At 37.9% G+C, this 15793-nt stretch overlaps 1 protein-coding gene across 4 annotated transcripts in view; it reads right to left on the bottom strand.

The window, feature by feature from the left end:
• The window catches only part of OPRM1 (opioid receptor mu 1), a 229683-nt gene that overhangs the window by 143670 nt on the left and 70220 nt on the right, over positions 1-15793 (bottom strand). For 3 of the 4 annotated variants that reach the window (XM_021708756.1, XM_008050435.1, XM_021708755.1), the window contains exons 2-3: positions 10704-11056; positions 9084-9604 (exon numbers count right to left, since the gene is read on the bottom strand). In XM_021708756.1, coding sequence (XP_021564431.1) covers positions 9084-9604; positions 10704-11046 — 864 coding nt within the window. In that variant the 5' untranslated portion in view covers positions 11047-11056. Of the gene's footprint in view, positions 1-4914; positions 4960-9083; positions 9605-10703; positions 11057-15793 lie in introns of those variants that run through there. The other variant, XM_008050436.2, reaches the window with a different exon arrangement.

Raw genomic sequence — 15793 nt, 5'->3', positions numbered from 1 at the left:
GCCCCAGTCCTGAGTCTTTTTCTGGAGTGAAACTACTTAGTTTCTATTGTTTCAAAAGGTTCCTAGGAAGAAGCCCAGCAGCAGGAATACAAAAACCGGTTAGAACCAAAGACACCAAAGCCAAGAACTTTGGAAAACTCTCTGCGCTTCCATACTAACGCCCCCCTCCCCGCACCAGGACTAAGCTAATTCACTGCTTTCTATACATAGTTGTGAAGTAGGAAGCACGATTGAGGACTGCACCTGCGCTGCCCTTACTCTGCCTTTACATACAATGACTCAGCCAACCAGCACAATGAAAACCCCACTTTTGCCTTCATTAGTTCAGGGAGACACCGCCTTGGGAACTATCCCTCGCGTTCTCATTACTTGTTGCAAGTAAAACTCAACCCCTTGTTCAGTCCTCCTTGGTTGTGGTCATTGGTTTACCACCTGTTAAACGACGGAACCTACCAGTTATGTGGGTAACAAAATGAGTCACATTATTTTCCTACATATTTATTCTTGGGCTGAGAGCACCATTGTTTCAAATTGTGAAGAAACTTTCAGCCTATATTTATTTTATGTCTGACAATGACTTGGAGTCCATTTATGAGGACAGTTATCATGCAATTATTTGCATGTGTTCCTAATATGTTCAGGTGTTGTAGAAAGAAAAAAGTGATTAATTTCTTTTGATTTGTATACAGGACAGCAACAAACACTACATTAACTTCATACTTATCTCCCACACAGGCAAGGTTAATATTTGTGGATATTCATTCCTTCAGCACACATCACTGGCAGTGGGGATGACCAGGCTCACGTGGGGTCTTGGGAGCTAGCCTTATGACTTTTTGATGTATATGTATGTCATGAAAGTGATTCATGCTTTGAAAAAGTGCTATTTCAATTATTTAGCACTTGAAATGAATCTTGTTTCTAGCCTCCTCTACCAACATCATGTATATATTTACGGAATTTTATTGCAGTAAAGAGTAGAAGTCATAGACAACATGGTTCTAATATGTCTTTTCATCATGGAACCTTTCTAATCACTTCAAACCCAGGAGGTCTACTTAATATTAGAAAAAACATTCTGAGTGTGAGAGAATAAGGCAGACAAAAGTTGTGGTTGTAGATTCTTGATTTCCAGGAACATAAATAATTATAAAAGAAATGTTATCAGAAATATTTCATTTTAGAAATGTATAGTTCTCACAATGTCTTCCCCAAAGTAATTTTGTCATTTTTACCATGTTGTGGCAATTTGAAAATATCTATTTGTACTTACAAAAGATATGGTGATCAGAAAGGCATTCAAAAGTTAATGGATGCTTTGTGATATGTCATATTTATTCAAATGATCCTTTCATTTGATGTGAGAAAAAAATGCAAAAGCAAAAAAAAAAAAAAAAAGTTCCGTGAAACTGCATTTCAAATTCATAGAGGTAGAAGTAGAAATAAATGTGGCATTGTAGAAAGTTAGGCAAAAATATGCACTTTTCATATTTAGCTTCTAAAACTATGTGAGACAGAAAATAAAGATTGACATGTTCCAAAACATGAAACCTCAATAAGTAAAAATATTGTTTATGATAGATGACTATAAAATAGCTATTCATCACTTCAGTTTAGCCAAATAAGATAATATCTCATTTTACGTTAGTTTTTTAAAAAGAAGAATATGTTGCTATATTTTTCATCAGCTAGTTACATTAATTGAAACAGTAAGTACAAGAAAATTCTGTACTAGTTATATGAGTTAATTCAACATTTGAAACTAGATCTTCATAAAAGATCAGAGATCAAATGTTACTCAGAGAAGAGTGAAAACACACTGGGGAATGGTAGGGCACACTGATTAAGAGCCTGGGTTATAAGATCGAATTTAACTGGCATCAAACCTCAGCCATTCCATGACCTTGGACAAATTACTCCCTTAAGCATCTCTGTCCTCAACTGTAGAGTAGAGATTATCATCTATACCTAGTACAATTAAATAAGATATCCCATTCCAGACACAAACTGGTCAATAAATGTTATTATTAATAGTCATAAAGTCAAATATTTTCAGAGAATAAACATATTTCTAATTAAAAAAACATTTTCCTTCCCAGAATACAATGACTCATAAAACTATCAAGTTCTTCTGCTATTTATTTTAAACCTAGATATACTCTAATTCCAGACATGCATATAGAGACACGCCCATATCTCACACAGACACACAGGTGTGTGCATGTGCACACATACACACGCACACACACACCCACACCACAACATACCCACCCTTCCCACACACAATTGGAGCCATTTTTTAAAACCATGAAAAGGAAAGAATAGCCATTTTGATTTAGCGCACAAAGGATGCATTAATGTGGTCCAGTGCTATAATTTTGTGAGCTATTCTCATTTGGGGTTTTTGTCATGGAATTGAAATCATTTCTTTCCCAGATTAGCTCTCCACAGATGTCCTGTAAAAAACAAGATCCAGCTTTTGAGAACGATTTAGTTGATTTTAAAAATTAGGCTTCTGCTTTTGGTTTAGCTGGGGATAATATGGTATTAGAGTTAATCCAAGTGCAAAGCATCTCCTAATTTCCTGACATAATGCTTTAGTACAAATGTTAAGAAAGTGCTTTAAAAATTGTAATCAGAGGGTTTAGGAATGGGCTTGCCATATCAAGAAACAGTTATTGGCAGGACATACCATAATGTCAGCTTTATTGCTATCATATTACTTTTGCCTGTCAGAATCACTGACAGATAAACTAGAATGTTTAGGCTTTTTCCAAGAATAACCACATTATTTTGCCAAACACATGGTTCGTTTGCTGAAAGAAATTCATGTCAATTAGCTTGACTGAGATAATTTTGCTGGTTAGACAAATCAGTAAATTTGGTAGTGTTTGGAAATGACGTTACAATTTAAATCAGAATTCTCAGTTGTTTTACTCAAAATGTTGATTCTTAAGCCCTACCCTCACACAATGAACCACAATCTCTTGGAGGGGTTTTTAAGAACTGACATTTCTGGAGCTTGTAGCAAAGTTGAAGACTCAGTGGCTAAAACCATACAATGATAATTGAGTGCAAAGTGCCATGGTGTGGGGAAGCAGAGGAAAGCTTTGGAATAGTGTTACAAACTCAGGGTGATTGTCTGAATTCTACCTCTTACTGACCGATCTTGTCTAATCAGTTAACCTCCCTGAGCATTTATTTCCTCATGTTTACCCATAAGAGTCATTAGAGGGAGCAGATGCAACAGTACTTTTGAAAACATTTGTAAATTTGTATGCTGTCATACAATATAACATTATTATTACAGTTGAAGTTAGTACCGACTGTTTAAAGAATAAGCCAATTGATCTAGCAGAGTTGTTTCCTTTCCCATGTAATGTTAAATGTTTGCAAAAATCAATCACTTATGTGTCAAAATAGAAAATGCATTAAATAATATGATTGGACAACAGGGGGGAAAGATAGGTTAGTCGTGGCCAACATTTTGGGTCTGAGTTGGACCCAAAATAATCTGAATAAATGTGGGAAGTTTTTGAAAGCAAAGTGGAGTTCAGTAAGACAACAGCAGTGTGGTATGTGAGCAGAGAAATTAAACAGCCTTTAGAGCAGATGGAAAATGAATGCCTATACCTAAGTCTACCTAATAAAGATCTAGAAGCCATAAAGACAAGAAGCTGAACATAAATAAGATATGGATGCTACGCTACGGCAGGTACAGGAGGCTGAGCCCTGGCATGCACAAAGCAACCCCAGAGATCTTTTCCTCCCTCCCTTTCTCCCACCCTCCCTCCCTACCTCTCTTTCTTTCTTTCTTTCTTCATACTCTGCCGGGGAAAGACCTCTTTAGGAACTGAGTCTAATTCTTGGTCTCCTCATCAAAAGCACTTGTTAAAAATACAAGGCAAGCAAGCACAAATGTAACCAACTTTTGGGAAAGTATAGCTTTTGATCAGAGTAATAAAGGCTGGGGAGGAGAAAAGGCTGCAGGCCTACTATGAATATTTTCCTGTTCCTGACAGTGAGCCTGAACTAATATCAATGTGTTACCTAATCATTAGGAATTTCCATCAGATGTATGAGGAAGAGGCCATTCCCATCCCCCCACCAGTCTCCTAAAATACCACGAACCCTCTCATTATTGATTCAGTTAACAGATATTTTGGGAGTATTTTTTTTAATATGCTAGACACTGGCTAGGTAGATCTGGCGATATAAGAAGAAGGAGCAAGACAGAGATGATTCCCGCCCTCAGGAAGGAATAGCTTTGCCTGTCCCATGCAACATGGGCTTACTGTAGATTGTTAGCAAAAGTGGCCACAATTGTTTCCTTCTTTAGATCCACATTCCTTTACTATGTGATTGCAGCTCTTATCAGCAAGAGGTGGAGTCTATTTTCCTACTCATTGAATCTAAGTTGACATGGTGACTTTATTTGATCTCTAATAAGCATAGAAGTGACCATGCTGTTTCTGACCCTAGACCTCAAGAAGCTTTGCTCTCTTTTCTCTCTTTCTCAGAACCTGTGACCACAGTAAGAACAAGCCTGGGCTAATGGGCTAGAGGACCATAGTCCTCATGGAGCTATCCATTCTTGCTGAGGCCATTGTAGATCAACTAGCTTACAGCTCAGCTGACAGGTGACCTCAAGGTGAGCCCAACCAAGAATGAAAGAATGATCTAGCCAAACTTAGTTGAAATGACGGATCTTAAAAAATTGCAAACTTCAAGCCACTAAATTTTGCAGCAATTTGTCATGCAGCAAAAACTGACTGAGCAGTTTTTTACTGTGTAAGTATGACTCAAAGTTTATTTTGGGCACAGAATTTTCTCATATGGCTTATCAAATTACCTTGATAACTGCCAAATCGCCACTCCACTTTGCACTCTATGGACATGGCCGCTGGAAAGTTGTCAGAATACAGACACCCTGGAAAGGTTTGATATTGGATCTCTGTTCTGCAGAATATGAAGTTGACTAATGTACTTGAAATGTGACATATAGAGTATATTTCTAGAAGAAAATATGAATACATAGGCAGAACATAAACATCTACAACCAATATAAACTTCAAACAAGTAGCTGAAAAATTAAATGCAAATCCAATTAGCTCTGTTTCCTAACATGATGACTCATTATGTGAAACAGCAACAACCAAACACCAGTTTGTTTAGATACTGAATTTGTACAACTAATCAAACATGTCCTGTAGGCATAGAAATAAAGTCTTCGATTTCTCACTCAAATCATTTGCTTATTTTGATGTATTGAATATTTAATACATTGAAAATTTGATATATTTGATGTATTAAAAACTATCACCAGCAGTTTACATACTGTTCCAGTTGTCTGTGTGTAACTGTCTTAATTCTAATGATGACACATCAGTACAGATTAGCAAAAGAGATCTTTGGTTTATCTTAATTTTCAAATATGTCAGAATGTCTTTTCCTCTTTTCCTGGCAGCCTCTCTTCTGTGTCCGGCTCTCCCAGCCGGGCATTTTGGGACAGCAGCCAATTCCAGGGCTAATGTGTTTCTGCCGTTATCTGACACCGATGCTGCTTCATCGAAGCAGTGATGAAGATAAGTCCTAATTGGATGTATTTTTAAAGCAAACCTTTTAGTTACTTAGAACAGAACTCCTCCAATTAGCTTCTTTTCTCCTTTATCTGGCTGTGCAAGGGCCACACTAATGTAACAATGCTGGATTTGGAAGGGAGTCAAGGGCAGTGTCAGGCAACTGAAGGACAACCATGCTTAACTCAACAGAAATGCTTCACCAGACGGTCTGGGAGCTGTGTTTCCATGACAATGAGGGAAGTGAAGGATGGTTGAGAGGTTAGGTGGGATGAGAGGCCCTAGCAGAGGTCCAGGGTAAAAACAGCCACACCCTTAAGAGCTTGATAGGAGGGGAAGGTACAGGTAGGCAAAGAGTCAGTACTTCTAATGGCCATCATTTTGCTCCAATGAAAATATTTTACTCCAAAGCAAAATATTTCACCCTTAGCTTAGCACTCAGAGTTTTAAATTGTATTCTTTAATATGTTATTTCTGGTTGGAGAAAATCTATTTAAATCCCTACCTTTTTAAACTTATGTTCAAGATTTTGATAGCCACTGAATAGAAGAGATACTTAGTAGTAAAAGTAGCAGGTTTAGAGGTCTTGATGTGGAAGAAAACTAGAGAGAAGAAGCAGAATAAGAAGCCATTTCTTTCTGACATTTATTTCTGAAATGGAATTAGAAGTGAGACCTAATAAGTTAATAATTTTCCCTTTACTGGAAGTGGATCTGCCATCATTACCTCATGCTCTCCAGGGGGTGCCAATTCCTGTGTTCATTTGAGCATTATTGAATATCAGGGATATGAGAATTAATGTCCCCTATGACAGATCCATCTGGACCATATTATGTTAGTGCTTGGGTCAATTTGAAAGCATAAGCCTGGGCTGGACTGGGTAGCAGTAGCAGGGTTAGGAGGGGAGAGTGGTGAAGAGACAGTAAGATGCAGCAAGATGAAGCAACTGTGATGGCCAAGGCCTCCCTCTGACTCCTCATGGATCTGACCTCCTATTCATTTTTCTGGATCCATCTTTTCCATAGTCCTGCCCTGGACTTTAGGAACCTTATCCAAGGTTCTGACTCAAACTTCTGCTTCATAGGAAGTTTGAATTTGAGTTCTGTGTTTAAAAACAAAATAAAACAAAACAAAAAAACGATGCAGACTGTCATTTTTGGATACTGGCATCATTATTTGAAAGTTTACTCACTCATAATCAGACCCTGAACATTTACCATAATACTATAAGAAAGGGATTGACAGTGGCGGGATACTGCCAGGGGAGTGGGAAGCATAACATCAATAAGGGTACCTGATCTCAAACCAGGTGAAATGGGGACCAAAGGGAGACCCAAACTTTATTTGTATGATGACCACTAATCCTGAATTGTACCTCATATCTTTAAAATAAAATTTTAAAAATTGTTGGGAGCTGGCCACGGAGGCCCACTGAGCGTTAGGGATCAGGAAGGGCCGTTGACCCCGAGACCACTAGGATGCGTTCGGGCGCTATTGATCCCATTTCCTCCCCCTTTCTACTAAGCACTAACCAGATTAAGCTCCTGTGAGCTCAAAACATAAAAACTCTGAGACCGGGATGAACACAAGCTAACTTTAGAAGCTCATTGCTCCCATTTTTCCACAAACTGCAGTTTTGGCTTTCACACAACTTATAATTCAAACTCGTGTCACATCTAAGAGCCTTAGTATTGGTCACAGGCTTCTGGGTCATGATCTTAGGATTTATTGAAGGTGTAAATTGTAGAATACAGTTTTAGAAGATAGCCATTTTGTTGAAAGAATGCGACTGGGTTACTTGCAGATAGCCCACTGTGAACTTTGGACTGGGTCACATTCCAAACATTCTGGGATGGGCCACTTTCATTTGTAAAGTAAATACTTACGCTTCTGTAGAATTGTTTAACTTGGCATAAATCAATCAGTTTAGGATGAAAAAGGTTTATAGAATATGTCAGTCACAGATTAGGTTATCCTTTGTTATGGGATTTTAAGATTATCATATGAAAAGGGTTTAAAGGCAATCATTGATTAAATTTTCATGGATTAAGGTTTCTGGTGGGTGGGGGATGCCCCTCCTACATCTGACTTTGTGTATAAAAGACCCATTGTAATTCCCAATAACACACATCGCTTCTGCACTAGACTGGAATCCAGTCTCTTTCTTTCTCTCTCTCTCTCTTTCTCTCTTCTTCCCCCCAATCGCCGATGCCGTCTCCACCTTTGGGGTACCCTGAACCCGACTGAAGCTGTTCCCCGGCAAGTGGCACCCAACATGGGGCCTCAAGGTAAGCTTTCTTTTTCTTTTTCGGTACGGATAGGACCTCACCCAGGGTGCCACGGACCCCTCTGTAGAGACAGGCAGAGCAAGGAAGGGTGAGCAGTTTAAGAGCCGTGATAGAATCATGCTCCAGAGTGAATCTAAAGAAAGGAACATGTCTCTTCTTCCCCCCAATTGCCGATGCCGTCTCCATCTTTGGGGTACCCTGAACCCGGCTGGAGCTGGTCTCCAGCAGAAAATGTAAAAAAAAAAAGAAAACAAGACAAATTCAGAATAAAGAACATTTTATAAACTGAAAAAGAGAGAAAATTTACCTACTTAAATTAATGTTAATAATCATGTCATATGTTTGATTGACATAATAGGTCAGATGTAAAATTTAGCCAACCAGTGACTTAACCAGGTAATATTAGTTTGGCGACAGCTTTTTCTCTTTCCTCCTGTGAGTTCTCATGTGATTATAATATTGCATGTAAATTTTGACTCTTCTGTGTAGGCTCCCATTTATATTCCTCTGAGCACAGAAATATTTCTTTCAAAACTAGTCATTCTTCATGATACTAGTGTGATGGGTGTTAAAAATTATTTACTCTAAAAATTAGTAAATGATTTGATATTTATTTGATACTCACTTTAGAGTTCAGGTAGCAAAATTTACAAACTAATAGCTTAACAAAAGTTAGGGATGACCATTTAAAAATCTTTTCTCCTTTGCTGTGATGCTGATTTGCCAAGAATATCTGGCACTCATGACCACAGTGGACAAGGCACTGGTCCTTTCTCCTTATTCACACTATCAGAGTAGGACTGGCTTTTGAGATGGGAGAGAGATATTGGAGTGATAGCCATGAAATACACAACACTGCTGGGACAAGATGAGAAGAATTCTAGATCAGAGTCACTTCCACAATATGTTAAAATCATTAATTTTGCATGGGAGAGAAGTCTGAGAAGATAGTGATTTTTAATTTTATGTGTTTCTATTTGGCATATCTTTATATCTATATAAATATGTAAAGTCAAATATAAACAGCACAGTTTATATAACAAAGCTCCTCTCTGATACTAGGACCACAATTTGTTCCCCTCTTTCCTCCATTCTTACGTTGAACCCCAATCTCCTTTTACTGATTTCCTTCTAAAGGATTAAAATGCATTGACACAAAACTCTATAATGTTTATGTCATTCCCAATGGATACACCTAATTCTAGAAACTGCATACCTGATGGTTAGTCCTATCCACTGTATTGGCCGTGGAGGCATGTTCTCTGGTGTTCTGACGAATTCGAGTGGAGTTTTGTTGCTCAATGGTGGATGAAGTTGGAATACAGAACTCTCTGAAGCATCGTTTAAAGTTTTCATCCAGAAATGCGTAAAGGACTGGGTTCAGGCAACTGTTTGTGTAACCTAGAGCAATGCAGAAGTGCCAAGACACAGTCTGGAAAGTAGTTTCTGGGATTGTAACCAAGGCTTTAATGATGACATAAATGTGAATGGGAGTCCAGCAGATGATGAACACAGCCACAACCACCAGTACCATCCTGGTGATCCTTCTCAGGTTCCTGTCCTTTTCTTTGGAGCCAGAGAGCATGCGGACACTCTTGAGGCGTAAGATCATCAGTCCATAGCACACTGTAATGATGAGGACAGGCATGATGAAGGCAAAGATGAAAACACAGATCTTCAGAAGGTTTTCCCAGTACCAGGTTGGGTGAGAGAATGTTAGTGTACAATCTATGGAACCTAGAAAAAAAAGAATGTAAAGGGAAAACTAGCAGCAAGATTTAATTATGCCATCAGGTATTAATTTTACCATTTTGTTTACTAATTTGTAGACTTGACTAAAGTTGAGCTAAGGCTATTACTATACAAGCCAGTAAGGAAAGATTTAAAGAAATTGTGGTGGAAGAAACTCAGCTCTCTTTTGATTTTCAAAGAAAGTTACTTGCAATATTTCTTTTTTTCTAAATTTCCCATTTTGTTGTTTACTTTCATCTCATTAGATTTTTTATTCAGTGAACAATTATGAGCCTCTCAACATGAGTTAAAACCTTCATGGGGTCTATGTTGATGTAAAAAAGTATTGTCGAGCCGGGCTCGGTGGCTCAGCCTGTAATCCTGCACCTTTGGGAGGCTGAGGTGAGTGGATTGCCTGAGTCCGCGGGTTCAAGACCTTCCTGGGCAGCAAGACCTCGTTTCTACAATAAATAAAAAAAAATCAGCCGGGCGTGGTAGCGCATGCCTGTAATTCCAGCTACTTGGAAGGCTGAGGTGGAAGGATCGCAGGAGTCCAGCAGCTCGAGGCTGCGGTGCCGGGAGCAGCCACTGCACTCCAGTCTGGGCGACAGAGTGAAACTCCAACTCAAAAAAAAAAAAAAAAAATATATATATATATATAGTCATTGTCCAAAGTCTCTAGGAGGCTTCAACTAATAGATGTTTTCACTCCTTTTTTTGATGGGTCATTCAGTCTAGAAAGATACATTTGTCTTGTAGTCAGCCGCTTAAAATTTTAAAACATGCCTCAATATAATGCTCTTTGGCTTTATGTTCTAATTACTCTTGGAAGAGCTACGTTCTAGTTCCCACACCATTTTGATGAAGTAAATAAAGAAAAATCAGAAACAAATAGATTATTTTCTCTTTAAAATATATAGTGGGCCTAAAATTATAGGGGGAAATTCCTGTTTCAAAATATTCAAAGACGTTTTGCTAGAAAGAATAATTAAAATGACCATTTAACTAAGGTACCAGACCACTTTGTAAAATCTACTTGGCTCATGACATCACCAACATATTGGGCTATGAACCCTCCATCCTTAAGGCCTTCAACATCACTCACCATGCCTGTATTTTGTTGTTGCCATGAACATTACTGGAAGACCAATGGCTGAAGAGAGGATCCAGTTGCAGACATTGACAATTTTGGCATTTCGGGGAGTACGGAAATCCAGGGCCTTGACAGGGTGGCAGACTGCAATGTAGCGATCAACACTCATGGTGCAGAGGGTGAATATGCTGGTGAACATGTTATAATAATCTATAGAAATTACGATCTTGCAAAGGATTGTTCCAAATGGCCATGTTCCCATTAGGTAATTGACACTCTGGAAAGGCAGGGTGCTGGTAGCTAAGGCATCTGCCAGAGCAAGGTTGAAAATATAGATGTTGGTGGCAGTCTTCATTTTGGTATACCTAAAATGGAGATGAGGAAAGAATAGTGACAGTCAGTAAAAGACCAATGTGAAATACAGATGAGTTTCCGATAATAACCTTGCATGAATTAGTAAGAGAACATTTGAGTTAGACGTACAACTCTTTTCCAGTACAAGGCTAGCTGTTTACAATCTTGTGCCTATGGGCTAAATATATGATTTCTCTGTCTACTAGTTTTCTTCTCTGTAGAATAGCAACAATGCTGATTTGTTGAGTTTTTTTTTTTTTTAATGTGTGGATCACTATGATAGGTAGAATAGACACAGGGAGATCCCAATCAAGTAGTAGAGGCAGAGAACTGGATAATAATTCTAAGTAGGTAAGAGAAAATTTTAGATATATAAATATGTGAAAATTATCAAATCCTATAATAGTACAAGTGTGTACATGTGTGTACATATATGAACACACAGGCTATGAAGGGGGCATAGAGATGAGGTATCTCACAAGGTAAAAAGGCCAAGGAACTAGAAAAAAGATACGGAAGGCATCCTGGAAGTGCGGATGCCCAAGTTTAATATTAAAATACTAGCAAGAGGATGAGTTTGACAGTTGGTGGGAGCAGGTCATTCCAGAAAGAGAGAGAATAGAGAGAGCCCCAACAGAGTTGTAGAGTTGAGATGGCATGATGTGTGTGTCTGGCACATTTCACCAGGGAATGGCAATGGATCTTCCAGGGAAGAAATAGAGAAGGCCAGTACACAGGAGGAAGGAGCAAGGTGTGTATGTCATGGTAAGGAGATTAGACTTTATCCAATCCATGATGAGGAACATATGATTGCTTTGTTTTTATTTTTTAATAGCTTCATTGAGGTATGATTGATGTGTAATAAATGTCTTGTTATTAAAGTCTATAATTTGATAAGTTTTGACGTATGTATACTTCTGGGAAACCATCACCATAATCAAGATCAAGGATTGGTAAACCGTGGCCTGTAGACCCAATTTGTCCACTGTTTGTTTTTGTAAACAGTTTTATTAAAACACAGACACACTCTTTTTTTTTGAGTTGGAGTCTCACTCTGTCGCCCAGACTGGAGTGCAGTGGCTGCTTCCGGCCACCGCAGCCTTGACCTGCTGTGCTCTGGTGATCCTTCCGCCTTAGCCTTCCAAGTAGCTGGAATTACAGGCATGTGCTACCACGCCCAGCTGATTTTTTTATTTATTGTAGAGATGAGGTCTCGCTGCCCAGGCGGGTCTCGAACCCGCGGGCTCAGGTAATCCACTCACCTCAGCCTCCCAAAGGACACACTCATTTTTAAAGCCTTCTCTATAGGTCCTACAAAGGTGAAGTTGAGTAGTTGCAACAGAAATTAGATGGCCTGCAAAACCTAAAATATTTACTATGTTACTCTTTACAGGAAAAAAAATGCCAGTCCCTGATCAAGATCATAAACATATCAATCACCCTCAAAACTTTTCTTGTGCAGCTCCTTAACTTTTCCTCCTAGCTCCTACCTGACTCAACCAACCCTGCCACTGTTCCTTAGGCAATCATTACTCCTTTTTGCTTTCTGTCTTTATAGATTAGTTAGTATTTTTAAGAACTTTATGCAAATAGAATCATTCAGTACAAACTTTTTTCTTTCACTCAGTGTAATTATTTTGAGATTCATCCTTGCTGTTGCATATATCAAGAATTTCTTTTTATTGCCAAGTCGTATTCCACTGTATGGGTATACCACAATATGCTCATCTATTCATCTAAAAATGGGAATTAAATTGCATGCAGTTTTGGGCTATTGCAAATTAATGGTTATGAGCATTCATGTACCAGTCGTTACATGAACATATGATTTTTTCCCCCTGGGTAAGTATCTAGGAGCGTTATGTGTATTCAAAGCCCATATAAATTAGAAGTATCAAGTAGAAGAGATAAGCAGGTACATTTACAATAATAAGTTTTCTCTGATGGTGGTGAAAGTATATCTTGCAGATATTGGACATCTTTTTTTTTTTTTTACATTCCATATGTATTTACCTTAACTGATTAATAGTACTTCAATTTCACTTCAGGAAACCACTCATTCCTATTCTTAGTTCATGTGCTTTGCAATGGCATCTATTACTAGTTTAGGACATCAAGATATTAAGTGATTGGGGCCACAGTAAATGGCTAAAGATGGTCTCATGTTTCAATTAGAGCCAATGGAGAAAGAGTTTATTAATTTTCCCACAGGACCCAAACTTGGGTAGATGCATGGTATATAGTGGCTGGAAGAGTCTGTCTGAAAATGGACCCAAGCTAGAGGATGTGGATTTGAGAGAGTGAGAAAGAATTCCATATTTGAAGCCAGATCCTCCTTGAACTTTTTATTTACACAGTACAGTATGCTCTTTTCAAACTTCAGCTTGTGTTTACTGTTTTTCTGTCATATGAGGCTGAGAGTATAACTCTTTCAGCTCAAGATGGCTGTTTGTTGGAGGACATAGTATTATAGACCCATTTGAGTTCTAAAATTCTGATACCTGATTTGGCCTGCAATGCTTGCAGAAGTTTTGTTGCCAATAGGAAATCTCTCTGTTTTCAGACTTGGGAGCTTTTTTGACTTGCTTTAGAAGTTTTACTTTCTAAAATAATTTTAAAGGAAGAGCAGAGAAAGGCTTTTAACTTGAGAAGATAAACCACCTTGATTTCAGTGAAGACTCTAAATATGACAAATATAAAAAAAAATTTAGACAAGATACTCCAAAGTACAAAAATAAACAAAAATCAAAATTAAAAACATGATATTAAGTTTTTAGAATAATTGAACTTGATGCTCAAGAAGTTAAAAAAAATTTGATTTTTTTATGAGCAGAATTTTCTCCCTGAAAGCAGAAAAATGACTTTTGCTAGATACATCATTGATTTTAGACCTCCATGATCTAAAGTCACACTCCAATGCATTAGTCAGTTTCCTACCCAGCAGACCTTACTGTTTGTGTCTTACCTTTAACAGAGTGTTTTATGTAAAATAATAGCTTCTTTATAGTCAGGCTTCTGACTCATCATACGTCTAACCTTTTCTTCATACTTATCTCAGCACTAGATATTTACAATGTGTGTTTATTTCAGTTTTTTAAAAAATCATTTCCTTCCCCAGAATGAGGTGTTTGTGAAAAAAATTAGGTTAGGGTCCAACATCATGAAAGGACATTTTTAATATTCCACACTGTATATGTATTATAATATATATATATGAAATACATATATATCCCACATGTATATGTATTTCAAAACATAGTGCTGTTTATGAGAAATATATATGATTTTATCTTTCAATTTAAAAAATTAAAATAGAGATAATAAAAAAGAAAACCGAATCTCTAGAAAACCAATTTTAATGGGCATGTTATAGAAACTATGCTGTTTGATTCTTCTCAGTTTATTTAACAAGACTTCCTCTAAAGATAGTCAATATTCTTATCCCAATTACTCATACTTTGAATCATAGCCACAGATAAGAGAGGGTTTAGTAATTTCCTATGTGAAAGAGAATGATACAAGACTAAGGGTTTGGGAACGCTAGCTGCTTCCAGCCCGTACTCAAAGGCTTTAGTCTGAAGAGATGGACTGAGCAGAAAAGGGTATGTAGCGCAGCAGACACAGCTCTTCATTCTGTTCTTTTCTGATATGGTGGTATAAATGTTGCCTGAGCAAAGTTAAGTGAATGGTCAGAGTAACACTACAAGGCATGGAAAGGAGTATACAACCCGGAGTTAGCAAATGAACCAAAGAGTTGACCTGAAGGAAAAATTATCTTTGCTATTAAATTTGCCTGAGTGGGTCTGAGTAGAACTCCTGGCTACTAAAACACAATCTTTTTTCATCCTATGTGCCTGTCGCTTCTTCCTGTGTTATGAATGTGTTTCATGGCAAAGTGATCTGGGTGGGATATGCGGTGTCCTCAGACAGTGTCATCTGAGCTCAAAGGGCCTTCCTGACAGTGACCCTTCCTACAGTACCCACTGAATTGGGTACTGCCTTCTTCCCAAGGCAGTGGCCCAAGCTGTTTCTTTCTTTCAGACTAATTATCCCATTGACATTTTTGTAGTAGGTATTTCTTTAAATTTGTTCTATATGATTGAGTAGGTTTTTGTTTTATGTATCTGAATGAATTACCGTGTCATTCCTTTTTTCCAAAAAATTGGATTCTCTTCAGGACTTTCATGGATCTTCCAGACATGTTGGGAAAGAGGCATTTAGCCCATTCGTCATCAGCCCCCCGTTCTTTCTTTGTGTGTGAACATCTTTCCTTTTTTATGGTTTTAAAATAATTCCTATTCATCTGCAGACCTATTCGTCACATCACTTCTTCAACTATTATTACTTACCAGAATGTCATTGATTTTGAGCAACTTGTGCTAAATGAAGTCACATGAATAAATTATTTGTGTACACCTGATGGGTTTTGCAAACTTTGGTTTCTTTTGTTTTTGAGTTAATTCTTTGAATTACGATCACTGTATCTCAGTCCAGAAATAAAACTGACCAGGAGTGCCAGAAAAGAGGAATGCATTTTAGAACGTAGCTTGTTGATTTCATACCACATCATGCCCGTCACATTGCTCAACTGCCTTTTTCAGGAATTCACTATAGAGTCATTTGGGATGGACAGAAGACCTCTCTCTTCTTTTGGGGCTGATTTTTCTGTCTACTCTAGTTTTAACAAATGTAGTGAAGAAGGATATCTGATTCACTAAGGATTCAATGAGCTTCTTTTATGTGTTCAG

Source organism: Carlito syrichta, unplaced genomic scaffold (genome assembly GCF_000164805.1).
Source record: "Carlito syrichta isolate Samal-C Ts95f unplaced genomic scaffold, Tarsius_syrichta-2.0.1 Scaffold146042, whole genome shotgun sequence".
Lineage (NCBI taxonomy): Eukaryota > Metazoa > Chordata > Mammalia > Primates > Tarsiidae > Carlito > Carlito syrichta.
The sequence above is the reverse complement of the archived record's forward strand: the minus strand, read 5'-3'. Positions and strand labels throughout refer to the sequence as shown.